Below are 14,868 nucleotides of genomic sequence, written 5' to 3' on the forward strand. Positions count from 1 at the left end.
GATCTTCAAGGTGTTCAAAAAAGCATGTATGCAGACTTATGCACACCAGCATTTCCGTTAGCAGTACAGTACATCTGTCAAAAGCCTATTGCATTAGGAACAATGTGCTGTTGCTTACAGTTTAACCCTTCATCACTGACCTCCTTTTCAGACCACAAATGCAAATTTGTGATTTTTTTACAGGAGAATTAGCAAGATACGTTCAGAAAGACCTTTACTATAGACACAATTTTTAATTTACTTATTAAGAACAGGGTTTTTGACATTGCATATCATTCTGGAAATCACGTTAACAGTCTTAAATTTATATGCACTTGTGTGCACGCTCCTGCTCATAAGTCTGTTAGAAGTGAAGAATGGCAGTGGCAGAAGGGGCAAGGGTTGTTTCATAAATCTGGATGAAATTGGTAGGAGGATTCCTCCTATCTGAAATATTTAAATGAGTCTTTTTTTGCCAAGAGATGGCCAAAACAAGGAACACGTAATGATTTTTTCAACACAGAGCAGCTCTGAAAAGGATAAATGTTATTTCTGGAATTAAACTAATGGGGAAAATGGAAGTTTTACCTAACAATGCATAAATTTAAACAATCCCAAGCTACAGACTAAGTAACACACCTGTTCTTCCAAAGACAGTTTTAACACACTTACCTTTATAGTAAGTTCTTCTATTGTCACTACCACAGTGTGTAATCCTGAGACATGAACCATATTTTCCATCACCAAAGAACATGGCCGTAATACCTAAGTGAAAAAATATAATTTGATTATAAAAGCTAACTCCTGGAATCTAACCTTTTCCAATGGTCTTGTAGTTTTTAACCTCACAGGCCAAAAGGATACTGATCCAATAAAATACCAGCATGTTTCAGAGTAACAGGATTCTTTCCATAGCGTTACTGTGTGTCATTCCAGCATACAAATTTGCACATGAGCAAGCTTGTACTGGAAAGTTAAAAGTTAAGTGAAATAAAAGGTTTTGACATAAGGCTTAAAAACAGACAAAACAAAAACCCAACACAGAGATAGACTGATAGTATAGTCAAAAAAAACCTGAAACGTTAAGAAAACTAAATGCATAAGGAAAGAGACCATGTGTGAGATGAACCACACAGGCCACTTTTGTGGCTCAATGCTCCCTGCCAAGAACCAGTAGATGAAGTTCCAGACAACATGCTGTGCAGCATACTCTGCTGCAACAAGTCAACTGACAGGCAGTAAACAGTTACAGAGAGGGGTTCTTAGCCTTCAAAATTCCTCACACGATTTCTTCACTAAGAAACTTTTAATTTATTTTACAAATGCACTACACAGGTTTTCAACAGACTTTTATGTGATGAAGTCTTGTACTTACTGATAAAAATTCACCTTTAAAAGGCATACCACAGATGAACAGTTCCTTCCTATCTTCATAATAATCAATGATATGAAAACCAAATTTTCTGAGTGCTATGGATATGTCAACTAAACGACTCGCCTGTCAACAGTTCTTATTACTTTTTTCATTATGAAAAACAAAGTTTTCTTACTGTAGTAACACTCTTGTCTTGTTTTTCATTGAGAAAGGCACAGACCAACACTTTGAAGCCCTTCACTTGAGCAGTCATCCTTTGCGCAAGCTTTCCAGATGTCAGAGAAAAGTCACATTGGAAGGAAACTTTCAAGGCAGGTGCATCAGCACTGGTCAAATTAGCAACAAATACAATTTCTGGATCCATGATCACAGCTTTTACTGTCATATTTGGCCGTACAGATACTTCTGCAAAAGTTAGTTTAAAAAAAAATCCTTGAGTATAAAAGGTTTGAAAACATTATGATGTACCTAATACATAAACCATGCATAAAAATCACTACATAATTTTAGAGGTACAAATTTAACAAATAACGTCTTAATTTTTACAGGAATACTGTGCTGAAACTGAGTATCACACAGTATCCAGAAATCAGCAGCAAACTGGTCAGAAGTTTTGTTTTGAAAAAACCGTTTGTTTCAATATTGTAAAAAGACAACATTAGCTCTATACACTGTAGCAGTCAATCTAAGCACTGGCTCTACAAAGCCAAGTTAGAAAGAGTTATCTTCTGGCTCAACACCTGAAGTAACTAACTTCTTTAGAGCAAAGATTTACTAACTGAACTCAAGTTAGCAACATACAATTTCTTGCCTTAATATCCACTCAGTAATCAAACACGAGGAAAGATTCATATTGTATTTATCCCAGTTAAAAGCAAGACTCTCTAACCTAGTGACAGATGAAGTCACTTTGGTTCTCAATGACAGGTAGTATAGTGGTGTGTAAGCCTCCTGCACACTAAGACTTATCATATGGGTTACTCATGCCTAACACTTACTGGAAACATTGGAATGTCACACCTATGCAATGGAACAGGTGCCAAGTTGAGGCTCAGTGCACTACAGCAAAAACAAAGAAACCTACACATCATGCGTTGCAGCCAGCAAGATTTTGGTAGTCCTGAGCAGCCCCTGCAAGTGCCATTTTTCTGTAGTGAGCACCATCCCTCCCTCGTCACACGACATCTCCAACAAGGGAAGAGGAGAGGAAGTGAACTGCTGACATCACTAGGGCAGTTCATAAAACCTAAGGCTCACTCCTAGCACTCTATCAAGTTCCCCAAAAGAAAGGGAGGGCTGTTGGGAACCAGCTAGATAACAAGGTCTGACCACAACTCAGGTAAGGCTAGCAACCACTTAAAACCTAACAAAAACCCTCAGAAGTGCTTCGTCTCACCCTTGTTTCATCATGGAGGAGCGGCTGAGGGAGTTGGGGCTGTTTAGCCTGGAGAAGAGGAGGCTGAGGGGAGACCTGATTACAGCCTATAAATACTTGAGAAAAGATGGTGGGGAGGTGGGGGAAGGGCTCTTTACATTAGTGATGGGTGATAGGACAAGAGGAAATGGGCATAAGCTTAGTCAGGGGAGATTCAGGTTGGATGTTAGAAAGTATTTCTTCTCTGAAAGGGTTGTCAGCCACTGGAATAGGCTGCCCAGGGAGGTGGTTGAGTCCCCATCCCTGGATGTGTTTAAGAATAGGGTGGATGATCTACTTGAGGATATGGTTTAATGGGGATTAGGGATGGTTGGACTCGATGATCTTTAAGGTCTTTTCCAACCTAGAAATCTATGAATCTATGAATCTATGCTTTACCTTCAGTCTTCAATCAAAATGAGGAAAACTGTTCACCAAAAATTAATTTTCTACAACTGAACTGAAATAACCACCTACAGTTTCAAAATATGCAACTTGCCAAAGTAAGGGTAAGGCATTCTTCGCCACTCATCTTTAAATAAGTTGTTGTTTTTACTTCCTTAATTACCAATTACATGACACTTTTTACCCTAAGGATGCTTCCTTTGCGATATTACATAGGTAAAAATCCTGTTCAGCATGAGTGATTTCCAATATTTAGCTCAACTGGACAGCACAACTGCACTAGTTAACACAGCAGTTTTAGAACTACTACTGGTCACAACAATCTATGGTATCAGTGGCCAATTCACACACTGAAGAAAAAACTCATTTCTTGATTCGAATAGCAAGACATAGCATCTTGGAAGCTTTTGGATCATTTATTTTCAGTATGAAGTCTGTAAAGGAAGGAATCTGGGGTGGGAAATCAGTTTTACAGACCTGTTTCTGGCTTGGATTTCCCAGGAGCAACATGCTTTAATTGGAACTGTGCAGATCTTTCAGTTGAGGATGCTGGCATTGAGTTAATGAAAAAGTCTGCTACTGTCAACAAAAACTCCATACTGGCACATACATACAGCTTGTCAAGTATAGAAACAACTTCCGTTCCGTTTTTATCCTGCTTGTAGCTTATATCTATCATAGAACTGTCATTGCTGTCATTTTTCTTGTCTATCATTCTGGAAAACAAGTTTAATAAGAAATATTTCAAGCATCATAACACACAGATCTAGAGAAACGAAGCTGTGTAAGTAGTGTTATTTTTCATCCTCGTGCCTTTTATAAATAAGAATTACAACATAAGCAGTCAGTATTTCCTCCAGAAATAAGAGGGTATAAACTTCTCTAACAGAAGAGTAATTTCAACTTAAAATGCGTGTGCTACAGTTATGGAACTAGGCATGCGGTGTATAACGATCAGACTGAAGTTTCAGTGCATAAAACTCTCCAGGCTGAGACTAGTTGCACTCTACTCAGTTGTTCTACACAGTTTACTGTAGTACTCAAGCCTCCCAGGGCTTTTTTTTGTTTCTTCTGGATGATCTGAGAAATCAATATGCGAAAGAATCAACTTGCATAATATGATTAAAATTACATGATTCACTGTGTTAGTGCACAATATGACAGACAACAAACAGCCCTACCAAAGTTTTATCAGTCCCATGCGAAGCAAAGCATAGAACAAGGAAACAGTCTTCCTCACAAGTTGCATGGAGTTCTTGAATTTCTGATGCACTCAAACTTACCTTGCAGTCACATTCTGAATTCCTTCTCTGAGATCATCCAGGGTACATGCCTTGAGTTTAACATTAATATCCATTGAGCCATCTGAGAACATCTTCCCCGATGATGCCATGAGATGCAGTCGGAGTTCACCAAGGCGTAATTTGTCACTATGCAGCGAAAGCAGAGACTTCTACATAACGAGAAATAGTAGGACTAGTTATCATAGAACAAAGTAATGAGCACATTTCCCTTGCTGCTAACCACATGCATTTTATTTCATGAACTGAAGGATCTGATTAGCCTGTTGTGTTATCAGTCCTCCAATCATACAAATTAGTCCAAGAAACTCACTGAAAAAAAACAGAAAAAACAAGTTGGGTTGCAGTAAAGTTTTCTTCACCACACTGCCAGCAACTGTTCAGAATGTGTGACCAAAGGATAATACGTTTGAACTTTTCATCTCCTACCAGAGGATCCCTCTGCTCCCACCACACTAATTCATTTACAACCATGATCTCAGCAATAAGTGGAAAGGATATGAAGAATTAAAATAAAATCCCATTGCAGTGCCTTTCTTCCCTGTGATGCTCATACTTCTCAAAAACTTTTTCAAGTTATACAACCCTCATACAAAAAGCACCACAAATTCCTGCATTATAGTTATTTTAAATGCATACCTACCACATGTTCACTATATACCAAGACTTAAAAAGCAAGCACCTTCACATCTGGACAAAGCACAAAGTCATAAAACCAAGGCAACACTGCAAATCTTTATCTTCTGTTTTCAGCCCAGGAAGGATGTTTGTTATTGCTTACCCTCAGGGATATGTAAGAGAGAAGCGCGGGCCCATGTACACCTTGGATCTGCTTATTAACTCTATAGGCACCATGCATATAGCTAGCATCACCTACGCTAGCAATTCCTGCTTTTCCAATTTTCCTTTTTATTTTAGATAACTGCAATCAAGGCCGGAACGACCAAATCAAATGGCAAGTGGTTTTGGTTGGTTGGTTTACTTACCCTTTTTTAGCATGATTTTTAGAAATGCACTTATGTCCTTCAAATTAAGAATATTGTCTGCCCATAAAACCCCAAAGATCCAGCATAAATTGCATAAGCTCTGTCAGGGCAAGCATTACAAAGCCAATACAACTGACTAAACTCTTTGTTTTGCTACCCTGAGTTCTGTCCATGTGAGAAGCCCAAGTTCCCCACCCCATCTGTATGGTAAAAGCTTTGTCACAAACCTGATTCATTTCACTATTGTAGAGAGTTACTGAAAGTGACTCAAAATTGAAGTCAAATTTAAGTGTTGTATAACATTCCGCAGAAGACTGAAGTGTAGAAACATCTTTTTGTCCAAAAGCAAGAAGAGGACCTGTCAGCGAAAATAAAATATTTTCACATTTCTTTAGAACACTGGGCTTGGGAGTGGTTTTCTGGGTTGATGTTGGCTTTTTGTGTTATTTGTGTTTTGTTTTTGTTTTTAAATTAAGATCACAAAGTCATAAAAAGAGGAAAAAGCTCTAAATTTGGAAGACTACTGAGAACAATTTGCACTTTCATTTACTCAGTATCACGTGGTTCTATGCAGTGCATGCTAAAGTTACCTAGCACAGAGTGGTTTAATAACCTTAAAAAAAGCTGTCATTAATTTACTGCAGTTCTTAACTCATTTTAATGAAGAACTCCAGAAAGTACCAAGACTTCTCAACGAGTTTGCACTACTCTTCCTTCCAGTTTCTTCTCAATGTAGACCACTTTACCTATTGATTGAACAGTAATTTTTTTGACATTGAGAATGTCAAGTTTTGGACAAAAAAAAAAGCTTTTGCCAAAGCACTGACAATATTCCATTCAGAGACATATACTGTTTACATTAACACACTATTTGACTACTAATAATATCCTTGACTGTTGTAATTTTGCAGGAACATTCCGAGGTAATTGCTTTGGCTTTTTTCTTTTTTAAAATCACCTGCAACTTGTAAAAGTCATTGATACAGACTAAAGAACACTATCCGACAAAAGACAAATTGCAAAATACACACTACAAAAACTTTTGACCATAAACAGCTCACACTCCATGTACGTGCATACCTTCTTATCTGTAACTTTTCATTTACACAACACATATGTAACAATTAATAAAAAGAATTTATTTACACATGTTTAAGTGCTTCAGATAAATGCAATGTTTAAATCTGCAAATAGTCCACTGTCTAAATATATTCAGCTTTTGAATTGAACATACCCTCACAGAAGTCAGACTCATTTGGAACTTTCCCTTTTTTAAGTATCTGTCTATCTTCAACGTTCTCTTGCACAGTATTTGGCTGTGAAGAAGCCCCTCCAAGGTTCTCAAGTAAGATTTTCATGACAACAGTTAGATCATCTTCACTGAGTGCAATCTGTGAAGTGATAAACCCACAGCTTCATTTTTGGTGACAGTATTTCTTTCCAACAGAGAGTCCTATTTTTATGAATAGCAAGCAAATGTTGAGAAGAAACAACATGCTGCTTCCACCACAAACAAGCTGTCTAGTCAAAATGATCCTGGGCAAAACACTAAATAATTTGCCCATTTTTCCTAAAATACCATTTGTTACTTTTTATGAACAGGAGTTACAACAAGAACTAACACTCCGCATCATAAACAGTTTCTAGTCTTGTAAAGGCTCTTTGCCAGCTAAAATACGAGAAATTGATGATCATAAGAATTTCTTAACAATTCAGTAATCCAGAAACATAACCAGATAACATTAAAGCCAAGATTAACATTGCATACACTAAAGCAGCCTTTAAAGAGTTAATGAATTTGAATTCCAATTCTAACATAAAATGATCATGAAAAGAAATAAGCAGTAATAAGTTAAAAAATGCAGTCACTTAGTCCACAACACATAGCACTAGAGCATTTTTTTCTACATTTAATTTTTTTTACTGGTACTCCTCCAGTATCTTACTCCTCCATGGTTCACCAGTGCTACATTTGGCCACAGCACATACACAGGAATGAAACAGGGCTCATGTATAACTACTAGTCTCACCAGTCAGTTTCTACCCACTTAAATCCAAATGGTTAATATAGGAAAAAAGAAAGTAAAGCCCTCCCTCTGTTGATTTATCAACCATAATTTTGAACTGTTGTATACTAGAGATCCACATCTACCCTCGTAATTTCTAATAAATCTACTAAATGGTCAATTAACCTGAATATTACAGATCAAACAATTTACAATCTTAACTCTAGATTTTAAATGCTAACTCATCAGATAACCTCAATGACTTTACTGACTGTTGAGTCAAAGAATATCCCCAACAGACCTTCAGAAAAATCAAAATAGGTTTTAATTCATTTGTATGCAGCTACACCAAAATTGTTCATTATATAGTATCAAAATTGTAACTGATCTATGAACTGAACAGTCAAGCTGTAAGTCTTTTAAGTCTTTTAACATTCTGTAAAGAATACAAATTCCAACGAGTTTACAAGCTCTTTAACCAGGCTAAGTGCTATTTCTGAGAATATATGTAACTTTTGATGTAGCTCTGATTTGCTATGATATTACCTGCATTGGTTTTAGGTCTCCTTTGATAGCAATTGTTGGTGTCTTATGATACCAAGTTGCTGCTAGATTTCTCTGGACCAGTAAAGTCAAACTCACAGGACGCAGAATTTCAGAATCTGGTTGAGAATCTGTGGATATTATGCACCTACAGAAGACAGTGGAAACAGCAGAGAAAAAACATTTAGTAGTTGCAGAATCCCAAATATCATACTCATCTAGCAGAATTATGAGTATCCTTATTTTTAATAATCATGTGTGCTTACATGCACATATGCCCAGGTATGCACTTAGGATGAACTCAGTTACTGTCCTATCATTCCTTTCTTTCCAAGAAGGTTTAGAGAATTATGGACCCTTGTCCTTCTCTAAAAGCACTCCTAAACTTAGTCTGGGGGTGTGTGGGAGGTGTTGTTTCAGTTTAGTATCTATTCATCACTTATCATCTTTAAATAATACAATAATGCTGCATAAGAAACATGGATCCGTTTTCTTTACAAACACTTTTCAACTCAGAAGAAGACTCCATGCATACCTTGATAACTTCAAATGAGTTAGCTGCACATCCATGTTGTCAATGACTGGAGGAAGAGAAGACTCATCTGAAGACACCAGCTTGAATTCATTCTGAACTCTGATTAAGCCAAGATCAGCGACCAAAGCATTATATGAAGTTGAAGATTCAGGAATAACTATAACTGGAGCTTTCAAGTTGACATCCATTAAGAGGCGGAAGCTCTTTTTAGCAAAGTCTTTCATGCTAGAAGCAGCCATTTCTGCTGCCTGGACAGTGACTGCAGTCAGGGCTTCTTGTGCTGTTTGGAAATTGTTTAGGAAGCCCTATTGATAGGTAGTGAAAAAATTAAGAGTTCTATGAGCCTACCGAAAAAGGCAAGCCTCAGGCAAAACGTAAATTTAAGAAAAACAGTACAGCTGTGGCAGAGATATGAAACTTCTAATTTAACCATACAAATTACAAAAGAAAAAAAGGTTGAAATCATGCACAAGCTAAGATGCAGCTTTAATAATATCTTAAAAATTAAATAGGTAAGCAATCAACTCCATTCATTGTTTTGTCATCCTTCCCCTTATTTGCCATTCTTCTATCTATCAGTGCTATTTAAGTGACTTCTTCAGCAAAATACTTCTACATGTTTGTACATCAACTCACCACAAGGTACAGGTCACAAAGAGCTGATTATATTTTATATTTTTAAAAAACTTCTAATGTCAAGAAAAGAACTGAAACTGATGTCTTACCAAGAGAGACATAAAGAATTTATGTAGGTAAATTATTTGGATGCAGCCCACTTTCAGAGACATTTTACCATCCACTCTTGACATATCAACGTAGGCTTCCCCTGCAGTAGCATCTGGATAAAGTGACATGTGAAATCTAAACACTTCATCTCCCATTATGGAGACAGCCTAGAAGATTAAGTCCATGCAGTTAATACTCCCAGGCAGCAATCTGTGACAGAATTCTTGCTTAAGTTAAGAAACAAGAAATATTTCCACAAAAAGATCAGCTGCAACTTATCAGCAATACTTGAACACACATATGCTAGGCACAAAAGGAAATCACATCAGCTCTTTCATGGTATGTCTCTTCTCACTGTGTTACCTACAGTCCATTTTATATTTAACCCATGCTACTCAGAATTAAACACATCAATACAAACATGATTAAAAATAATATTGAATGGAAGCATATTTTACATCCAAGATAAAGGAAACTAACCAATAACATTTTGCTTCATATTTGGTACTTTACATCATTCTTAGTATTATATAACACACGAAATCAAATATAGAGCTGTCATTAAATAACTTAGATCTTTAAGTTTTTTGTTTGTTTACAATCTGCAGAACACATCACCTTTTTATGGATTGTTTTCGGATCAACGTTGGTAATTACAATGTCTTCAAGTCTGGAGAACACTTTTATCTTTTTAGTTTTCATAGCTACAGATGCATCCATTCCTGATTTGAGACAAAAGGAAGAAGACAAGAATTTTTTCAAGTGCATTTATTAAGTCAACGTTTATTAGAAAAGAAGCATTACTTACCATTGGTTATAAAGGCTAAGAACAGCTTAGAATCAGAAGTTGTGACCTTACTATACATGACAAATTTGCAAACATAAATTGACTCTAAGACTAGAGTAAAAATTTCCAGCACTATCTAGGATCTAGCTATTAAAAAATGGAAGCTTGTGCTATTTAATAACATGGTGCCTTCCTTGCTTTTAGTTTTACTCCACTTTGAAATTAATTGCCTTCTTTTTCAAAGTCTAACATTTTCTTCCCCTACAGGCATTTTGGCTATTAAAATACTTAACTGCAAACATATCATATCATACAATCAAAATATATTCAACTACATGTTACAGACATCTATAGTGCACACAGTAGCCTTTCAGAAGTGAATGAATGGAGAGTGACAGTATTTCTTGCTACAACCAACTAATCTAATATATAAATCAAATCCCCTTACCTTGTATTCTGATATCTGCGATGCTACAGGTCTGATCACACACTGTAATACCGAATGCATTTAGCTTTGCAGTGAGTCTTAATTCACAGATATCATCATGGGCCGCATTACTAGACACTGGATAGGAAACAAGACATAGAAGAACTTCATCAAGTCAATTTTTTAAAACAAATTTTAAATTATTTGTTTTGTAAACATATGAACTATTCAAAGAGCAAGTTGTGGTTACTGCCTAAAAGTTACTGCTAATTATTAGTCAAGACACAAAATAAGTCTTTTAATACAACAGTTTTCTTATGGCACAAGAACAGCCACTGACTAACACAGGCAAACAGCAAACAAAATGTTTTTTCTCCTCATTAATATCTCGTTTACATGCAACAGTATGCAGAGTACAGTGTACATATCATTATTTGAAACACTATCTCACATGAGAAATGTTCCTCTCTGTATAGAGTAGCAAGGCCAATTTAGGCACACTAGGTGAAAAAAGTTTCTGCAGCAAAGTTGAAGGTCTCTGCAGAATACAAAATGTAACAGCCAGCCACTGTAAACTCAATCCCAACAGATTTAGGATTAGAAAACCTTGACTTTCCCAAACAACACTACCAACACAATAATCAACCACACAGGACCTGATGAAACATTCTTAAAGAGCTACCATAGAAAAATTCGTATCATTTCAAGGTAACAGATACCAATTATTATAATAAGTACAACATCCTTCAGTTCAGAACTTCTGTTGGCTTCTGCAGACCTCAAGAACGTTTATTTTCAGCAATATAACCACTCTTTAGACTCTTCAGACTGGAAAGTAATAAAGTCATGACACAGATGCTTTGGAAAGGCTTTGACATTTTTCACTGAAACATGGTTTATTCAACTCCTTTAATAAAAAAGCCAGACCACTACCTAGGAAAAAACTTATATTGAATAAGGACAATTTGTAAAATTAAGCAACAGCAAAATTATCTCTTTTTTTCAAAAAATAAGATTGTTATCTCTCTATGTACAGTTGTGCATACCTTGTTTTTCCACCAAATAGACTGCAATGCCGTCACCTGTAATGATATCCTTTGAAAACAAAGGCTAGATGATACTAAGCAATAAAAGTATGGCCTCTCTAATACCACATTACCTGGTCTAAGAGTACTTCCTTTTTCTTTTTCTTTTATTTGAGGTTTGTGGTCTGATGCTTTATCAGTAGCAGGAAGACCACCTGATGGAACACTGAATGTGAGAAAACTCATGATGGAAAGCAAAGCCTCTGTGTGAAGTACTATATCCAAACATGAAAAGATGACCTAAAACAAGGGCAAGGAGACAAAGCGACATTGTTATTTAGTAGCATTCTATAGCATAACTACTCAGCTGTTCTCATAGAATCGAGAAAAAAAGTGCCTTGCTTGTTTACACAAGATCTCTTCAATGAGAGATCTTCTCTTCTCTTCTTTTTCTCTTCAATGATAGGAGAAAATTTGGGCAATTAATGAGTTTACACAGCTGTTACTATTTAAGAAGCTTAAAAATCCTAAATACATCCAGTACTTACATTGATGTTTTGCTTGGTGCTTCTGTAAGTAGTAACAAAATCTGGTCCATCAGCATCAGCCTAAAGGAAGAAAAAAAGCCCAAGCATACAGTCAGTTTCTATTGAATTAATCGAATTCATTAACTGAATTAACCACACACTCACAGAAGGATTATTCCCATTGCAAAAGAACACAAAGGAAAGTGATGAAGCCTGAAGAAACAAGTTCTCTAAATAAAGCACACAATCAAGGCAACCAGAATGAGTGCTCACAACACTCTGCTCAGTGATATTTTATAGTACATATTTCGTGAAAGTTCAACTGGCCAGTTAGAAAATTTTCTCTTACCTAGTATTTATTTAAACTGGATCCATTTATGCTTAGTACTTTGTCAGAACAAATTAACTTGTTTTTCTCTATTAAGATTATGTCATTATAGGTAAGAGTATGAGTAGCCCACTGGTTCTACAACCTACCAGATTCTCAAGCATTCATGCAGTTTGTGAAGGCTGATGACTTTTTTTTTAAGCTCACAAACTCTAGCTACCAACGTATCACTTGTCAAATGCTAGTTTTACCACCTGTAGAGAGCCACTTATCCCTTATATAGGCAAAGACTATCTCACCTATTAAGTTTCACAATGATACTAATTTGCATTGTTCAGAGAAGAATGAGTATAGGCTGCCCAGGGAGGTGGTTGAGTCCCCATCCCTGGATGTGTTTAAGAAGAGGGTGGATGATCTACTTGAGAATATGGTTTAATGGGGATTAGGGATGGTTGGACTCGATGATCTTTAAGGTCTTTTCCAACCTAGAAATCTATGAATCTATGAATGAATCTATGAATATAAATGTTTGGCTTCACCAGTGTTTCAGTAATTGTGTTGACTTATGAAGCAAGCACTGTATGGAAACAATGAAAAGTGAAATGAAGTGGTAAATTGGAAAACAGCTGTTTGGGAAAAGACCTAGGTACATTTCAGACACAAATCCTGTAAGTTTTAAAACAAGTAAAAAAAAAAAATCTAACCCAGGCTAAATACAGAAGCCTTATTTTACTCCCCATATAATCTCAGCTAAAAGATATTGAAACCTTAATGTATTCCATTTTCAGAAGATGTTCATCTGTCTCACTTGAAGAATTAATAATGCAAAGAGGATCTCCTTTTGAGTCTGCAAATAAAGAAGTAAAACGGTAAAGTATTTCCACTCACAAGCTTACTCCCAACTATGGAATGCTTCTATGCTCATTCTCAATTATATACTATACTTCCTGAAATAGAGAAGGTACGCATCCCTTTTCATTGAAAAGCTGCAGATTAAACATTATCTTGTGAAATGCTGGTTTCACTTTTTTTTTTTAATTAAACTAGTCAAAATTAACTTATCTTGGTCCTCAAAAAAGATTCTAAGTTGAGAAGTTATTTGCATTCCTATAATTAGTTTTGCATTCCTATTTTCAGGTTTTGATATTCAAAACCATACTTTTCTACTTTCAATAAATGGCTGTTTCGGTTTTTACTTCAATATCACTGTGAATTGTTACCTGACTGACTAAGGAAGCATGCTGGATTTCCCGTGCTGCCAAAACTGGTCATAAAACACAGATTCAGAGCTCATCAAAACACTCTGAACAGATAGAATACCTCTTAGGAATTACCATTCCTACTCAAAGTAGGCAATTAAGTCAAATTAATTCAAGCTAACTCCAGCAACAGGAGTAAAATTTGGTATCAGGTAAAGCAGACTAACAATCTCAATCACACAGGACAGCGTAATGAAGTGATTGAATCCTGCCCTCCCCATACCCCCCGCTAAGGATTTTTTTCACCATGCTACAAAGGCTGATTGCACACACTATACTGACTGCATACCAGTTTTCTAGAAGACTTACCATTTATTTCAATGCATCTCATTATAATCTTTTTCAGATATGCTGCTGCAGTCAATTCATGATTTCTAATTTTGGTTTCGGTTCCCAGCTGTAGTACAGTTAGAATATGTAATGGATATCTCTCCTTCTCCACCTGCTTCATTAAGGTTACTACAACCTTGAATATGGAAAGAGAAATAAGTTCAGTATTTCTGTAAAGCTGTCCAGATATTATGGCCTGCAGTTATAACTGAGCATTATCTCCTCAGCGAAACCTCAAAAGTGATAGTAATATAGACACTGCCTTTCTACAAAGACAACCTACAACATCAGTTTGTTAAAGATTTTTCCACTCTCCCCATTCTGTTCTTCTTGGCCAAGCAACCCATCACTTGTTAAATCCTTCAACAACCAAATAAAAACCCCAAATCTATTCATCTGACTAGAATTTCATTTTGTTGGCCTAGCAGTATATCTTTACTTTGTCAAGCTATGCTTCAGTTTTGTAACCAGACACTATATAGTGCTACATACAGAGTCTGGATACAGAAATAACAGTTACTACAAATCATACTGGTCTGGAAGGAAGGGCAGTAGAGAACAGATAGCAACGTGAATCAATATTTGAATACCTGATGCTATGCAAATAATAATTAAGGACATAGAAATCTTTCAATATCACCATTCTTCTACAGAAGATTAAGCATTACGCTGATTAGAATGTTGAAAATAAGAAAAAAATATGTTTTTCTAAGTGTAGCTGAAAATTCAAGTAGAAGAACTAGATACAGTTATTAACAAACAATGTTAATTTCAATGCAATTATTTCATGAGGCAACTATCTTCTTTTCTCGAGAACTAAAAATAGTGTCTCAACCTAACAATTTACCACAGAAGGAATTTAAAGAATTCTAGTTTGTCAATACTTTGTCTGCATCATTGTGTGGCATACTTTTT

General features: G+C 36.1%; 1 protein-coding gene across 4 annotated transcripts in view; it reads right to left on the reverse strand.

Moving 5' to 3' along the window:
• Positions 1–14,868, reverse strand: part of VPS13C (vacuolar protein sorting 13 homolog C) — a 98,671-nt gene that overhangs the window by 40,140 nt on the left and 43,663 nt on the right. For 2 of the 4 annotated variants that reach the window (XM_086620306.1, XM_086620304.1), the window contains 15 exons: positions 13,933–14,089; positions 13,132–13,211; positions 12,058–12,117; positions 11,644–11,809; positions 10,506–10,622; positions 9,889–9,992; positions 9,270–9,437; positions 8,545–8,849; positions 8,013–8,157; positions 6,695–6,851; positions 5,688–5,818; positions 4,457–4,626; positions 3,651–3,889; positions 1,530–1,759; positions 652–744 (listed from right to left, as the gene is read on the reverse strand). In XM_086620306.1, coding sequence (XP_086476432.1) covers positions 652–744; positions 1,530–1,759; positions 3,651–3,889; positions 4,457–4,626; positions 5,688–5,818; positions 6,695–6,851; positions 8,013–8,157; positions 8,545–8,849; positions 9,270–9,437; positions 9,889–9,992; positions 10,506–10,622; positions 11,644–11,809; positions 12,058–12,117; positions 13,132–13,211; positions 13,933–14,089 — 2,322 coding nt within the window. The remainder of the gene's footprint in view (positions 1–651; positions 745–1,529; positions 1,760–3,650; positions 3,890–4,456; positions 4,627–5,687; positions 5,819–6,694; positions 6,852–8,012; positions 8,158–8,544; positions 8,850–9,269; positions 9,438–9,888; positions 9,993–10,505; positions 10,623–11,643; positions 11,810–12,057; positions 12,118–13,131; positions 13,212–13,932; positions 14,090–14,868) is intronic. The other 2 variants (XM_086620307.1, XM_086620305.1) reach the window with 1 other exon arrangement.

The sequence above is a fragment of the Tauraco erythrolophus genome, chromosome 14 (assembly GCF_009769465.1).
Source record: "Tauraco erythrolophus isolate bTauEry1 chromosome 14, bTauEry1.pri, whole genome shotgun sequence".
In the NCBI taxonomy this organism is placed as follows: domain Eukaryota; kingdom Metazoa; phylum Chordata; class Aves; order Musophagiformes; family Musophagidae; genus Tauraco; species Tauraco erythrolophus.